The sequence below is a fragment of the Aedes albopictus genome, chromosome 3 (genome assembly GCF_035046485.1).
Source record: "Aedes albopictus strain Foshan chromosome 3, AalbF5, whole genome shotgun sequence".
In the NCBI taxonomy this organism is placed as follows: Eukaryota; Metazoa; Arthropoda; class Insecta; order Diptera; family Culicidae; genus Aedes; species Aedes albopictus.
Genome location: NC_085138.1, coordinates 379147524 through 379161957, shown reverse-complemented (window position 1 = coordinate 379161957; position 14434 = coordinate 379147524). Strand labels below are relative to the sequence as shown.

The window sequence follows — 14434 nt, the reverse complement described above, 5'->3', positions numbered from 1 at the left end:
GGGCAAAGATAATTTATTCGCTTTTTATTGCTGCAAAATTTATCTCGTTCATAAAGAAAATTCCGTTGCACAATATTTCTGCTCTCCGGTCTGTGTTTTTTTTTTCTGTTCTTGCTCCTTCTCACCCTCCAAAGGCTAGATAAGCTCTCCCCGACTCTCCGGTATTCTTTTTCCACTGCCAACCAGCGATAATGACTGGCCCTGCCCTCGTGCTTCCCGTTCCTTCGTCGTCGTCGTCGTCGTCATCCCGTCATGATTTCCCGTGTCTCTCACTCACAACAGTTAGTGTCGATCCGGGCGGTGGTGTCGACTGAATTATTGTTTTAATTATTTAGATTTAACATGCAATAAACATCGCGCTTAATCTTTTACGCTTCCCAGCGTTTGTTCTGTTGTTTCACTTGAGGGTTTTATTTTTATTTTTTTCATGCTTCTTGATATGGTTTGCGCCATTGTTTCTCCTCGTCGACGACGACGACGATGGTGGCCATGATTGCGAAAAATTCCTTCGGTGGAAATGTGGTGGGAGGAGACAAATGAAACAAGTTTATTGCATTTAATTCGGCACGTCGTTTGGTAGTGCGATGTTCTGGAGAAGTGCTGTAACGATGTGTGAGATGGTTTGTATGTGTTCATACATACAAGAAGTGTAAGAACATTTGGGCCACTCTTGTTGTAAACATGCGAGTCACATGATGCGACACAGTTTTAAAAAAACAAAAAAATGAAAAAGGCGGAAAATAGACAAAAATAAAAAAGCTTATAATATTGATATTATTTAACGTTTGTAGGAAATTCTAAACAAACGTTTTGAAGACAAATGATGATAAAACAAATGAAAAATAGAGAGATCCTTCCTCTTTTTTGTTATTGTTGAAATGTCTAAACGTGTTTTGGACAACGATTTGTTTTAATTCACGATTTTATAAATCACGTTTTTTTTTTCTTTTTTTGAACATTCCTGTATTTTTTTTATTTTTCCCGGAAGCCTTTTTGGGATACCTATTTCTAGAGATGAATTTTATTTGCATCGGCCTTTTTTAATTATTATTAAAATATTTTGATTTTTAGTTTTTTTTACAGAAAATATTATTTTAATGATGAAGGAAGCACTATTTGATATATTTGCCAAAAATTGGATATGGAGATGAACCAGCCTCAGGATGAAAATCTCCATAATAAAGCTAATAATAAAAAATTGGATGAAAGATCTTAAGACTAGATTTTCAAAAATATTCCAAATTATTTTACCCTAATATGTTATTACTTTCCTTAAAATAAAGAATAAAGAATTAAAAACCATCTAAAAATATCATTATTTTTAGCAAATTTATTTCCGAAGCCTTCCAGCGTCGTCTGGAAGCTGTCCGGTCGATTGACGAATATTTTGACCGAATCTCAATTGAATTTGGTTTTGGAATTTCAATCAACTTTTGAGGAGATAGTGTCTGCGTGCGTGCGTGTCCAATTTAATTGATGTTTTGTTAGATGATTAAAAGGACAGACGAAATGACGACCGACCACTTCAGTAGTGGCGCAGTGTGTAGGAATGTGCCAGCCAGCATCGACCACGGAAGCCTCAGTCATACCTCTGCTGCCGTATGGCCAGAGGCGTTCCGGAAAAGCAACCCGATGGCATCTGGTGTTCCTGGAACATTGATTAAATTCCAGAGTGGCTATATGGTGAAACACCTGCTTGTGAATGAGATTAAAGTTATCCTGTTGAGGAATTTTCGCTGATCACAAGAAGTTAATTGTAATGAACTATAACTACTACTGGTTTTCTGTTGTTCTTGAAATACTGAACAGGCAAAGTACCAAAACGCTTGTTACAGAAAGCACTGCAAAAAAGTCATCATTAAAAATCGCATAAATTTAGCCCCAAGTTGCCAAATGACATCCGGTGCCAGTTGACCACTTGAACTGCGATCTCTCACGTTCGCAGCTCACCTTCGTAGTGCCAAATCCAGATTGATAAAACGTCACCTCTCTTTCACTCACCCGTTTCCTGTCCCACTTGGTTGCATGCAGAGATTATTATTATTCGTTTCCTGTCAAAGTGGTCCCAAAGCCGGTTCCGCACGCAGCCCACCAGTTTTTATGAATGAAACCACAATGAAGCAGCACAGCGCAGCGCAACGCGCCAATTCAAGAGGGTCTTGAGTTCGAACTCAAGAAGGTAGGTTGGGTACCCGCCGGCTACCGCGTCCCATCCCATTCATTGACTGGCTGGCTGACTGACTGGTTTTCATTCATAAATCACCACACCACCACCGATCACACGCAAAAACCTTCGAAACCGGTTCTCCTTCTTCGATCGACGATACTTGCCTGCTTGGGTACCATTGAGGACGGATTTCTGTTTTCTGGTAGTGCGCCACTTCGATCTGAACCGATCTCTCTCATTAAGGGGGCATCTATTTTTTGCTGTTGTTGTCCTCCAACCGAATAGCGACAGTTTGAACTCGTTAAATATTGAAAATAAATCAGTGGAAATGTTACATCAACGACATTTTTTCCCTTCTTGGCGGATTCGCTAAATGAGACGATAATGTGTTTTTCAAAAAACTTGAAATTTAAAATAAATTGTCATTATGTAATCATTAATGCATAACTCCACGAATTCAGTTCGAAAAATTTCACCAGTAAGGTCTCGACTCAATGTTCTCCACACAGAAAAAAATATTCATGTAAAATTCAGCGAAAAATCATGCACATAAAGGGAATGCTAGATTTAGTGCATATTGACATGAGATATCATGTAAAATTACGTTACGTTCGTGTAAATTTCCGCTAATAGTCGCGTATTCGGTTGGTGTCCATGATGCTTCACGCGATGGTTGGCGGAAATTTAAACGAAGGTAATGTAATTTTACATTATATCTCGTGTAAAAGTGCACTAGCATTCCCTTTATGTGCGTGATTTCTCGCTGAATTTTAATTACATATTTTTTTTCTGTGCAGAATTATGTAATTCTTCTAAGAACTCTGATACAATGCTCTTCACCGATGTTTCCAAAATTCAAAAATATTCAAAAACTATGACAAGAAAAAAAAAAGAAAAAAATGGGTCTCCAGTTAGCCTAGTGGTTAAGGCAATGGATCGCCAATCCGGAGATGGCAGGTTCGATTCCCGTTCCAGTCAGAAAACTTTTCTCGACTCCCCAGTAAACATTTTGGTCTGTATAATTTGTGTTATACACTACTATATAGGAACCTTTTTAATCGTATAAACTGCACAAAACTGCTATATACGTACCAAAGTGGAGGCCATATACATACTTCAGAAGACATTTCGCGATTTCATATGATCATCATTACGATGTCCCAAATAATCGATCGAAAATATAAAATACGACTCCGGGTGATATGTATTACGATGTCCGATATTAGCTATAAAAAAAGTTGACACATAGCCTGGAACACGGCACCTCGAGATTGTGAGTCTAAGCCCATACCATTGTACTAACTGATCTGCCTTGAGAAGAGCGCAAATTTTGGCCAATATAAACTTAAGCCTTCTAAACCACCCATGAAATATGCCTTTACTGCAATTTTTTTCTAAGTCATTGCGATTCCATTTATAACAATGCTGTACTGATATATAGCATTCCTAATGATGAGTTGTCAATTTATATACAGCGCGTAGCGAGTTGGATTTGCACTCATTACGACATGTTTTGTTTACAACATTAGTCCCGCATCGAGTGTACGTTTCGACGACGTCGTTGTCGTCGTCGTCGTCGTCGTCGTCGCGGGAAATATTTACTGCTCATGTAGGAATAATTGTGAAACAAATGTCTTCATTCGGTAACTATGAACACTCCCAAAGATTGCCCGAATATCATTTATGGTGGACAGAATATTTCCAGTCCCAAAACATAATCAGCGGCCAGGCGATGATGAGCAAGGCAAGTGGAATGCTTTTTTCGTTTTGCATCCAACACCACCTAATCACCTCGTCGCGGTGCCGAAATTCATTAAGTCGTTACGATTCCCAACCAAACCTTACTAACAATATATATGACTTGTAAGCGTAGGCAAGCAGCGACGACTTCAATTAGCGCTATTTATGACTTGCTCTATACACAACAAACTTACTCCAAAACAAATCGCAGTAGCGATTTATATACAATTGGGCTTGACATTATTTATCACAAGATTCAACGGTTTTTACGATTTTGATTTCTGATCGCGAGATATACGATTTTGAATGCACTTCCCATTAGGATCTGTGGTTTACTGGGTCCCTGGGCATAGTGTATCATTGTGCTTGCCTCACATTATACAAATTCTTGTAATGGCAGGCAAAGAAAGCCCTTCAATTAATAATTAGGGAAGTCCCCAAAGAACACTAAGTTGATGCGAGGCAGGCCAAGTCCCAGTGGGGACGTAGAGCCATAAATAAAAAGAAAAGACAAGAAAAACTCTTCCTAATTTTTTTTCAGGGAATCATTGTTTCTCACGGGAGAAAATATCTCCTCGGTTTCCTACATGGATTTTTTCTGAGATTCCATAAGAGAATCTTGTTTAATTTTTTTTCCGGGAATTCTTCATTGATTTCTCCATAAATTATTCAATGTTTATTTGTTTTTTTTTTGAGATTCTTTCATGGAATACCCTCGGAAATGTTTTCGAAATTCGTTTCGAGATTCCTCCATGAATCCTTTCTGTAGTTTCTTTAGAGATTTCCCCTATAATTCTTCAGGGATTCTTCCGGTATTTCTTGTCAATGGTTCCTCCAGTAATTCTTTCTTGAATTCCGTTGGGAATTCCTCTCGGGAGTCCTTCACTGATTCCTCCCGGTATTTCAGAAATGCAGGAATATCTTCCGGAATTCGTTCATAGATATTTTCCGGATTCCATCGAGGATTGCTCCCGGGATTCCTTCAATTTTGCACCTCTGGTTTATATCCAGCATTCTTTTATTGCTTTTTCCAGAAATCACATCAGGGATTTCTTAAGGATTCTTTCCTTTAGAGATTTCTCTGGGAATTCTTCCTGACGTTATTGCTTCACTGATTTCTCCTGAGGTTTCTCCAGAACTTCCGTTGGGTTCTAGATGCTTTCAGGGTTTGGTTCTTTTCGGGATTCCTTCAGGAATTTATCCCGGTATTTCTTCGAAATTCTTCCTGAGGTTCTTCTGATGTTCTTCCAGAGATTCCTTCAGGTATATCTTCAAAAATCCATTTCGCCTTTCCTTCAGGGATTATTTCAGGAATTTCCCCCGAAGACTTCTCAGAGCTGTCTTCTGAGATTCATTTGGGAATTCCTCCATGAATTTCTTCTGGGATTCCTACACCAATCCCCGTAGGGATTCCTAAAGAAATTCCTTCAATGGTTCCTTCAGAGATTACTCCTGGAGATTTTCCAGGATTTAATTCTTCAACTAAGGTAACCATTGCATGCTGTACTAACGTTTTTCCGACTATTTTAAAGCAACTTTCATCTGAACAAAAGCTGAGCACAAGAGATCCAATCCTAGACATCTAATTTTGGTGATTTTAGTCAACCTTTAGCTGTTCGGAGGTTCAATGAAAGGCTGATTAAAGGCTTAACATGCGCTTAACCAGTTTTAAATCAAAATTATGTATTATGTAAAAATAAACAATAAAAAAGATAAGTTTTACCATTTGCAGCTTACTATTTCCAGGAAAGATGTATAGGAATGTATAAATTACCCGACTAGATGGAAAAAACAATATTATTCCAGGTTGTGTAATTTTATTATAATAATTTTTGTAACAATGGTTGTTTTAAAACATGTACCGTTAGTAGTTAAAATAACAAAAATACTAACAAAACTCGTTCCAATTAGAACAAAAATATATCAACGTGAGACATAATCATAACAAGTTTATATCAAATTTTATCACACCAAACTTGCAAAATCATAACAAAATTATAACAAATTCTGTTATATATTTCAGAACAAATTTGTTACAAGTTTTGTTATAAATCTCTTGTCTTGAGTGACCAAAATAACAGAAATTATCAATATTTTTCGTGACAACACAAACCATCTTTCAAATTCTGAAATATTTTTTTTACTAGAAGTATAACAAAAATTGCAATAAACCTGTTACTTAATTATGTAAGAGGCAATTACATTATGATGCATAAAACAACAAATGAAGTTATACTACTGTTTGAATAAATGAAACAAGCTTTGTTATAATTTTGTTACTTAAATTGTAACAAATGTTAATATTTCGTTGTTATGGATACTTACGGAGAAAAAATCTTATAACAAAATTATATCAACTATTGTTGTTTCTAGCAACATTTTGTCATAATCTTGTTATGTGCTTTTAGTCGGGTAATCTATTAGAAAACTGCTTATTGAATTCGGACCTCCTGATTTGCAGTCATAAACCTTAGCACCCACACCACACACAATTTCATACATACCCTCAAAATCGACAGCATTACTTGTTGTGTCTGGATATAATCACAGATAACAGACATCCAAGCTAGAACAAATTTTCTCTCGACAGCTGTGTGAGAACTCAAATATTCTTAGCGTTGACAACACTAGTGCCACCATACAGCAAATTGCCACAATCAGTGGTGAGTATAAATATCTAGATAAGTTCATATCCACCACGATAATAATTTACGATAACAGCTTCGCCACAGAATTGCCACTTGTGTTGCCATTGTGTTGACCGTAACATTCCTTACACAGTTTCGGAACTGAACTTGAATGTCTGTTCTCTGTGATAAAATCAAAACATAAGCAGAACTAAACCTGTATTGAGGCTTGGTATGGACTCTGCGAAAGCTTGCTTGGATCAGCTGTGAAAAATTAGTTGATGTAAGATTGAACAACAGATGATTAATTCTGTATTTTGGAGTATATTTCAATGCTGGTTACTCAGATGAATAATATTCTATTCAACTTAATATTCAGCCATCTATGTACTGCTGACTAAAGATGTAGAACAAGCCATACTTCAGACCGATATTCAACTGTCATTGTGTCCAGCCATTGACACCATTAACCAGCTATTGTTTACCTAATACTCTAACTGTTCAGCATTCATTGTTACTTGAGATTCCTTCAAAAATTTGTACAGGTATTTCCTCAAGAAGACCAACAGAGATTTGTACAGGAATTGCTCTGGAGATTCCATTGGATGGAATTTCCACAGTTGGGGGCCATGTACAAATTACGTCACGCTTTAAGGAGAGGGGGGGGGGGTTGCATAACGTGACGACCTATACAAAAATTGTCGAGGTCCCATACAAAAAGTGTGGCATGGGGGGGAGGGGGGTTGAAAAAGGTCGATTTTTGCGTGATATAATTTGTGTATCACCCCTTATGTGTTCAGGATTTTTCCAGGGATTAATCCACGAAATCCAGTAGACATTTTTACTTCAATACATTTAGTGTTTCATGCAGGAATTTTTCCAGACATTTCCCCAGAAATTTCTCCAGCATTTCCTCTAAAGATAACTCTTTGAATTTGACCACGGATTTTTAAAGGAATTTATAATGATAAATTACCTAGAAATCTCTACTGGAACTGTTTCAGATTTTTTTTTTCAAGTTTTTTTCCTAGGGATCTTTACAGAAGTTCATTTAGGCGTTTTTCCAGGTACTCCTAAAGGAATTATTTCTGCAATATATTTACAGATTGCTTCGTTAATACTTTCAGAAAATTCTCAATGATTTTTTTTCCGAGGATTTCTTAATTAGTTTTCCTAAAAAAAAATCCACAATATACCTTTCTAGGAACCCCACCATGGGTTTACCGAGGAGTTTCTTAGGTAAGTTCTTCGGAAATTCCTTATGAGACTCCTCTAAAGTATTCTTTGGATTTCTTCAAATATTTCTCTAGTGATTCGTTCAAATGCGCTTCCTGAGATTTTTGCAGTGATTCTTCATAAATATCCTCAGAGATGCTTTTAGAAATTCCAGGTTAGATTGTGTATGAAATTCATTCAAAATTAGATCCAATGACATCGTCTGAATGTTACAGGTTCCTTCAGGAATATCAGCAAGGGATTTTTTTAAGTTCTTCCATGAAGTTCCTCAGAAATTCAATTAAATTTTTGTAAAAAAAACTTCTACAGTGCTTCCTCCGGAAATTCATTCAAATGTTGCTCGAAGAATTACTTGAGATTTTTTTAGAGATTCCTGCAGATTTTTTTAAGGATTAGGCTGACACAAATTTCCATTTTCGCTTATGTCAAACCACCCCCCCCCCCCTCTTCAGATTTTTTTTTTGTCGAAATTCGACATTTTGAGGGAGGACACTAATAAATTATTTAAGAAATTTTAAAAAATTAAAGTGAAATTAGAGTCATCGAGACAATTTCTTAACAAATCCGATGAGTTTGACGATTTTGCCTATTTTTTTGGGTAACTTTTCATCAAATACATTTATTATTTATCATAAACCCCCCCACCCCCCCTTGACGAGTCAGCGAGCAAAGTGACAAAAGAAGAAAATGAGATTTGTTCCGGCCTTATATATAGAAATAGCTACTATGGTTCCGTCCGAGCGGACCTGGTGTGATGGTTAGAACACTTGACTTTCACGCCGAGGACCTTGGATCGAATCCCACTCCCGACAAACTCGCAAAATGAGAGTTCTTCCTTCGGAAGGAAAGTAAAGTGTGGGTCCGGAGATGAACTAGCCTAGGGCTAATATTCTCGTTAATTCAGATAAAAAAAAACATTAGAAGCTTTTGAAAGTATTTCCAATGTAAAATTGCTTGGAGAAGTCCGTGGAGAGATTTCTGAAGGAATTTCTTAGAAAATGTCTGCAGTAAGCACAACAGAAGTTGCAGAGAAAGGAACTGAGGGATTTTTCAATATTTGTCTTAGTATTACCTGGAGGATTTTCTGAACGAATTTTTGGAAGAACTCATAGAGATACTCTACTCTACTCTACTCTACTCTACTCTACTTCTACTCTACTCTACTCTACTCTACTCTACTCTACTCTACTCTACTCTACTCTACTCTACTCTACTCTACTCTACTCTACTCTACTCTACTCTACTCTACTCTACTCTACTCTACTCTACTCTACTCTACTCTACTCTACTCTACTCTACTCTACTCTACTCTACTCTACTCTACTCTACTCTACTCTACTCTACTCTACTCTACTCTACTCTACTCTACTCTACTCTACTCTACTCTACTCTACTCTACTCTACTCTACTCTACTCTACTCTACTCTACTCTACTCTACTCTACTCTACTCTACTCTACTCTACTCTACTCTACTCTACTCTACTCTACTCTACTCTACTCTACTCTACTCTACTCTACTCTACTCTACTCTACTCTACTCTACTCTACTCTACTCTACTCTACTCTACTCTACTCTACTCTACTCTACTCTACTCTACTCTACTCTACTCTACTCTACTCTACTCTACTCTACTCTACTCTACTCTACTCTACTCTACTCTACTCTACTCTACTCTACTCTACTCTACTCTACTCTACTCTACTCTACTCTACTCTACTCTACTCTACTCTACTCTACTCTACTCTACTCTACTCTACTCTACTCTACTCTACTCTACTCTACTCTACTCTACTCTACTCTACTCTACTCTACTCTACTCTACTCTACTCTACTCTACTCTACTCTACTCTACTCTACTCTACTCTACTCTACTCTACTCTACTCTACTCTACTCTACTCTACTCTACTCTACTCTACTCTACTCTACTCTACTCTACTCTACTCTACTCTACTCTACTCTACTCTACTCTACTCTACTCTACTCTACTCTACTCTACTCTACTCTACTCTACTCTACTCTACTCTACTCTACTCTACTCTACTCTACTCTACTCTACTCTACTCTACTCTACTCTACTCTACTCTACTCTACTCTACTCTACTCTACTCTACTCTACTCTACTCTACTCTACTCTACTCTACTCTACTCTACTCTACTCTACTCTACTCTACTCTACTCTACTCTACTCTACTCTACTCTACTCTACTCTACTCTACTCTACTCTACTCTACTCTACTCTACTCTACTCTACTCTACTCTACTCTACTCTACTCTACTCTACTCTACTCTACTCTACTCTACTCTACTCTACTCTACTCTACTCTACTCTACTCTACTCTACTCTACTCTACTCTACTCTACTCTACTCTACTCTACTCTACTCTACTCTACTCTACTCTACTCTACTCTACTCTACTCTACTCTACTCTACTCTACTCTACTCTACTCTACTCTACTCTACTCTACTCTACTCTACTCTACTCTACTCTACTCTACTCTACTCTACTCTACTCTACTCTACTCTACTCTACTCTACTCTACTCTACTCTACTCTACTCTACTCTACTCTACTCTACTCTACTCTACTCTACTCTACTCTACTCTACTCTACTCTACTCTACTCTACTCTACTCTACTCTACTCTACTCTACTCTACTCTACTCTACTCTACTCTACTCTACTCTACTCTACTCTACTCTACTCTACTCTACTCTACTCTACTCCTACTCTACTCTACTCTACTCTACTCTACTCTTACTCTACTCTACTCTACTCTACTCTACTCTACTCTACTCTACTCTACTCTACTCTACTCTACTCTACTCTACTCTACTCTACTCTACTCTACTCTACTCTACTCTACTCTACTCTACTCTACTCTACTCTACTCTACTCTACTCTACTCTACTCTACTCTACTCTACTCTACTCTACTCTACTCTACTCTACTCTACTCTACTCTACTCTACTCTACTCTACTCTACTCTACTTACTACTCTACTCTACTCTACTCTACTCTACTCTACTCTACTCTACTCTACTCTACTCTACTCTACTCTACTCTACTCTACTCTACTCTACTCTACTCTACTCTACTCTACTCTACTCTACTCTACTCTAACTCTACTCTACTCTACTCTACTCTACTCTACTCTACTCTACTCTACTCTACTCTACTCTACTCTACTCTACTCTACTCTACTCTACTCTACTCTACTTACTCTACTCTACTCTACTCTACTCTACTCTACTCTACTCTACTCTACTCTACTCTACTCTACTCTACTCTACTCTACTCTACTCTACTCTACTCTACTCTACTCTACTCTACTCTACTCTACTCTACTCTACTCTACTCTACTCTACTCTACTCTACTCTACTCTACTCTACTCTACTCTACTCTACTCTACTCTACTCTACTCTACTCTCTCTACTCTACTCTACTCTACTCTACTCTACTCTACTCTACTCTACTCTACTCTACTCTACTCTACTCTACTCTACTCTACTCTACTCTACTCTACTCTACTCTACTCTACTCTACTCTACTCTACTCTTCTCTACCCTAGTAACATGTTTTAGCCAAGAGGACTAAAGGATGATTTTAGATCCGTCATAAATCCAAAATAAAATGTATTTAGTTTTGCGACTTTTCTGAAAACCTCATCAATGTCTAATTAGCAATCAAAATGTTGGGTACTCTTCTGTACTCTGCTCGCCTCTAGTGTATACAAATTTCTTCTGCTCTTTTCTACTCTACTCCAACTCATTCAAATCCACTGCCTACTTTTGGGTTGGCTGAAGTTGTGTCGAGCAGAACAGTATAAAATAGAGCAGAGTATTCTATTCTATTCCACTATTCACTACTCTACACTAATCTACTTTATCCTGCTCTACTCTACTTCACACTTTCTATTCTTTTATCATTAAATTCTAGTTTACTTTCTGAAGCCATTTTGTGATTCTGAGAATCTAATTCGAAAGGGCAAATAACAAAAAGAGGTTGTCAGAGCATGGATTTGACTATCAGATACAAGCTTAATCCACTGAGATTCAAAGAACTAAACCAACAAAAAAACAGTGAGAAAATTCCTAACCCAATTCTAACCAAATTAGCAACGTTTTTCTTCAAACGCCAACCCGTTCAAGCTGTTAATTCGATTCCCCATCAACTTTTTGCACACTCGAAAACGAAACGATCCAAAGCAAATATATCATCCCGGGCTGCTGCTGGCCCACTCGTGCTCGCGCCCGCTACTACTAGAGCTGATTTCAATTAGCCAGTCAGTCGTCCAAGTTGCACGGCGCTTGTTGCTCATTTCTCCTTCCAGCAGCAGAGGTACCCACATTACACGAGCAGTTTTTTTTTTCTTCCGCTCCACCGGGAATCACGTACTTCCGTGCATGACTAAAAAATTGCTGCTAAAAAGTGGTAAAATCGTTTCGACCTCCCCGGACACCACCGACCCGGGAAGTACAAGAAAAAAAAAACCCTTCGAATGGAAACTTTTCAAATTGAATTTTAACTTTTCCGGGTAACTATTTGCTCTGTGTGCTTCCCTCATCCCTCGTGGTCCTCTTGGAAGCAACTCATTTTCGAGTACCCCCCAACTCCACTCCCCAAGGTGTCCCCGAGGCACTTTGAGGTTCCGAATGCCAGATAAGAATGCATGTTTACCATTTCGACTACCATGAGATCCAAAGCTGTTCTTTCAGTTGACCACGGTGCGAGGCGGGGGACCCACACTCGTTTCATGCTGAACCGGAAGAAGCTACTAACTACCAGCCAAAGTGCAATTACTGTGTGAATAATTAAGTTGTACTTGCTTGGGTCCGTTTCGGGGTTCGTGTTTCGGGAATTTCATGGGTCCCACTGCTGTTGGTTGAAGTGCAAAGGTTTTTTTCCGGGAGCTTTCCGGTAACAGGGACACGAAAGGCAAGAGTTTTCACACCTTTTGCCCGTCCACCCTGCCTCTTCAAGCAGCTTTCAGTTTATCTCACTTGTGCCAATGTGTAGTTTTTGGTGCTTCATTATGCATGCTAATGTGGCACCGGCAAGTTCTGGCGTCCAGGGGTGCCCTCTCTGTCACACAATCCACGAGCAGCAAGCAGCGAAAGGGGAAAATTTACTTTGAAATTAAATTCGATCGGAAAACTTTGGCGCTAATCACGTTTTTTTTTTCCTTTTCTCTTTTCAGTGATAACAGGGCTGTTTGTTGGCAGCACCAGTAGTCAGCAGCAAAAATTTCGGATACTGCCGAAGGACCTCCAGGTGCTGGAAGGGTCCGAAGCGTTGCTCAAATGCGAAATCAACAACCTGGCCGGAGCGGTCCAGTGGACCAAGGATGGATTTGCGCTGGGTAAGTGTGCTGAAGTTACTGCATATTTTTATCAGGTTTTGAATTAAACTAGGGATAGTTAAAAATCATCATAACTTAACCAACAAGACCAACCCGAAGCCTGGTTGAATCCTAAATATAATTTGTTATGTTTAGCCCAAATTTACCAAACACTATATCTAACAAAATTCATGAACGGAGAAAACTGATGCTGAAGATATTGGACAAAAAAACGCGAAACTTCTCACAGTATGCGTTTAATTGAAAAATTTATAAATAAATTTGTGAAAAGAAAATATCACTTGTTTTGGTGAGATTTGAACCCACGACACCGTATCGATAGTCCGGCGCATTAAATAACTAAGCCACAGAAGAATCGATTCTGCAGAAAAGAAAATCAAACTCGGTTCGAAGCACCACGATGGTCCAACTTTATATTCAGCCGAATCGTAACTTGTTATGCGGTTTACTTGTTTAAAGCGTCGGACTAGCGATACGGAGTCGTAGGTTCGAATCTCAGCAAAACAAGTGAAATTTCTTCACAAATGTATCTCTGAATTTATCAATAAAATACACACTGCGTCTTCGAAGTTTAAGTTTTTTCGTCTATCAGCCGACGAGTATAGTCGCAATACATTCATCTTAAATTGATACATATGTCTTTTTACGTTAGATGCAAGAGTGATGCATGCCAGTTTCACTAGCCGGAACAACGCTTTGAAGAATGACTGAAATTGTCAATCTTCGGGAACGCGATTTCCACATTTTAACAAAGGTGTATTTCTTGTATCGACTTTTCGAACAATGTTCTGTTTCCTTTCTTTCGGAAGGCATTCCTTCATGAGTGTCTTATGAAAATCCTTCAGGGATACTTTTAACAAATCTTAAAACATGTGTCAATGCCATCGCTGGGAACTGCTTTCGAGCAATATTTAGGGGTCTCCAAGAAGTTCCATCTGGAATTTTTCTAGCTAGGTTATCTCGTACTATTCCGCTATTCGATGGAAAGTTTTCGAAGAAAAAAGTTTCTGACCCTGGGATTTTCCAAGAGTTTCTTCTCGAATTCACCCAGATGCCCCTTTCCAAATTCCTTCTGAAGTTTCCTAAGGGAATCTTTCAGTAATTCTACCAAAAAACGGAACTCATGAAGATAATCATTCTGGGTTTAAACCAAGACACCCTCTTGAAATTCAAAGAGTTGCCTTTCAGATTGACCACGATGTTTCTACGAAAATGACACCAGAAGTTCCTCCGATTCTGCAAAATTTCCTACGGGAATTCTTCCAATATTATTTTCAGAAATCCCTCCAACTTTTTTTTCT

The 14434-nt window shown here is 38.3% G+C and overlaps 1 protein-coding gene across 6 annotated transcripts in view; it reads left to right on the top strand.

Annotated features, from left to right (window-relative positions):
- The window catches only part of LOC109409926 (nephrin), an 851818-nt gene that overhangs the window by 212439 nt on the left and 624945 nt on the right, over positions 1–14434 (top strand). For 4 of the 6 annotated variants that reach the window (XM_062855793.1, XM_062855792.1, XM_062855791.1 and 1 more), the window contains exon 3: positions 12972–13133. The exons of the other annotated variants lie outside the window; for them this stretch is intronic. In XM_062855793.1, the coding sequence (XP_062711777.1) occupies positions 12972–13133 (162 nt within the window). The remainder of the gene's footprint in view (positions 1–12971; positions 13134–14434) is intronic. 6 annotated transcript variants of the gene reach the window in all.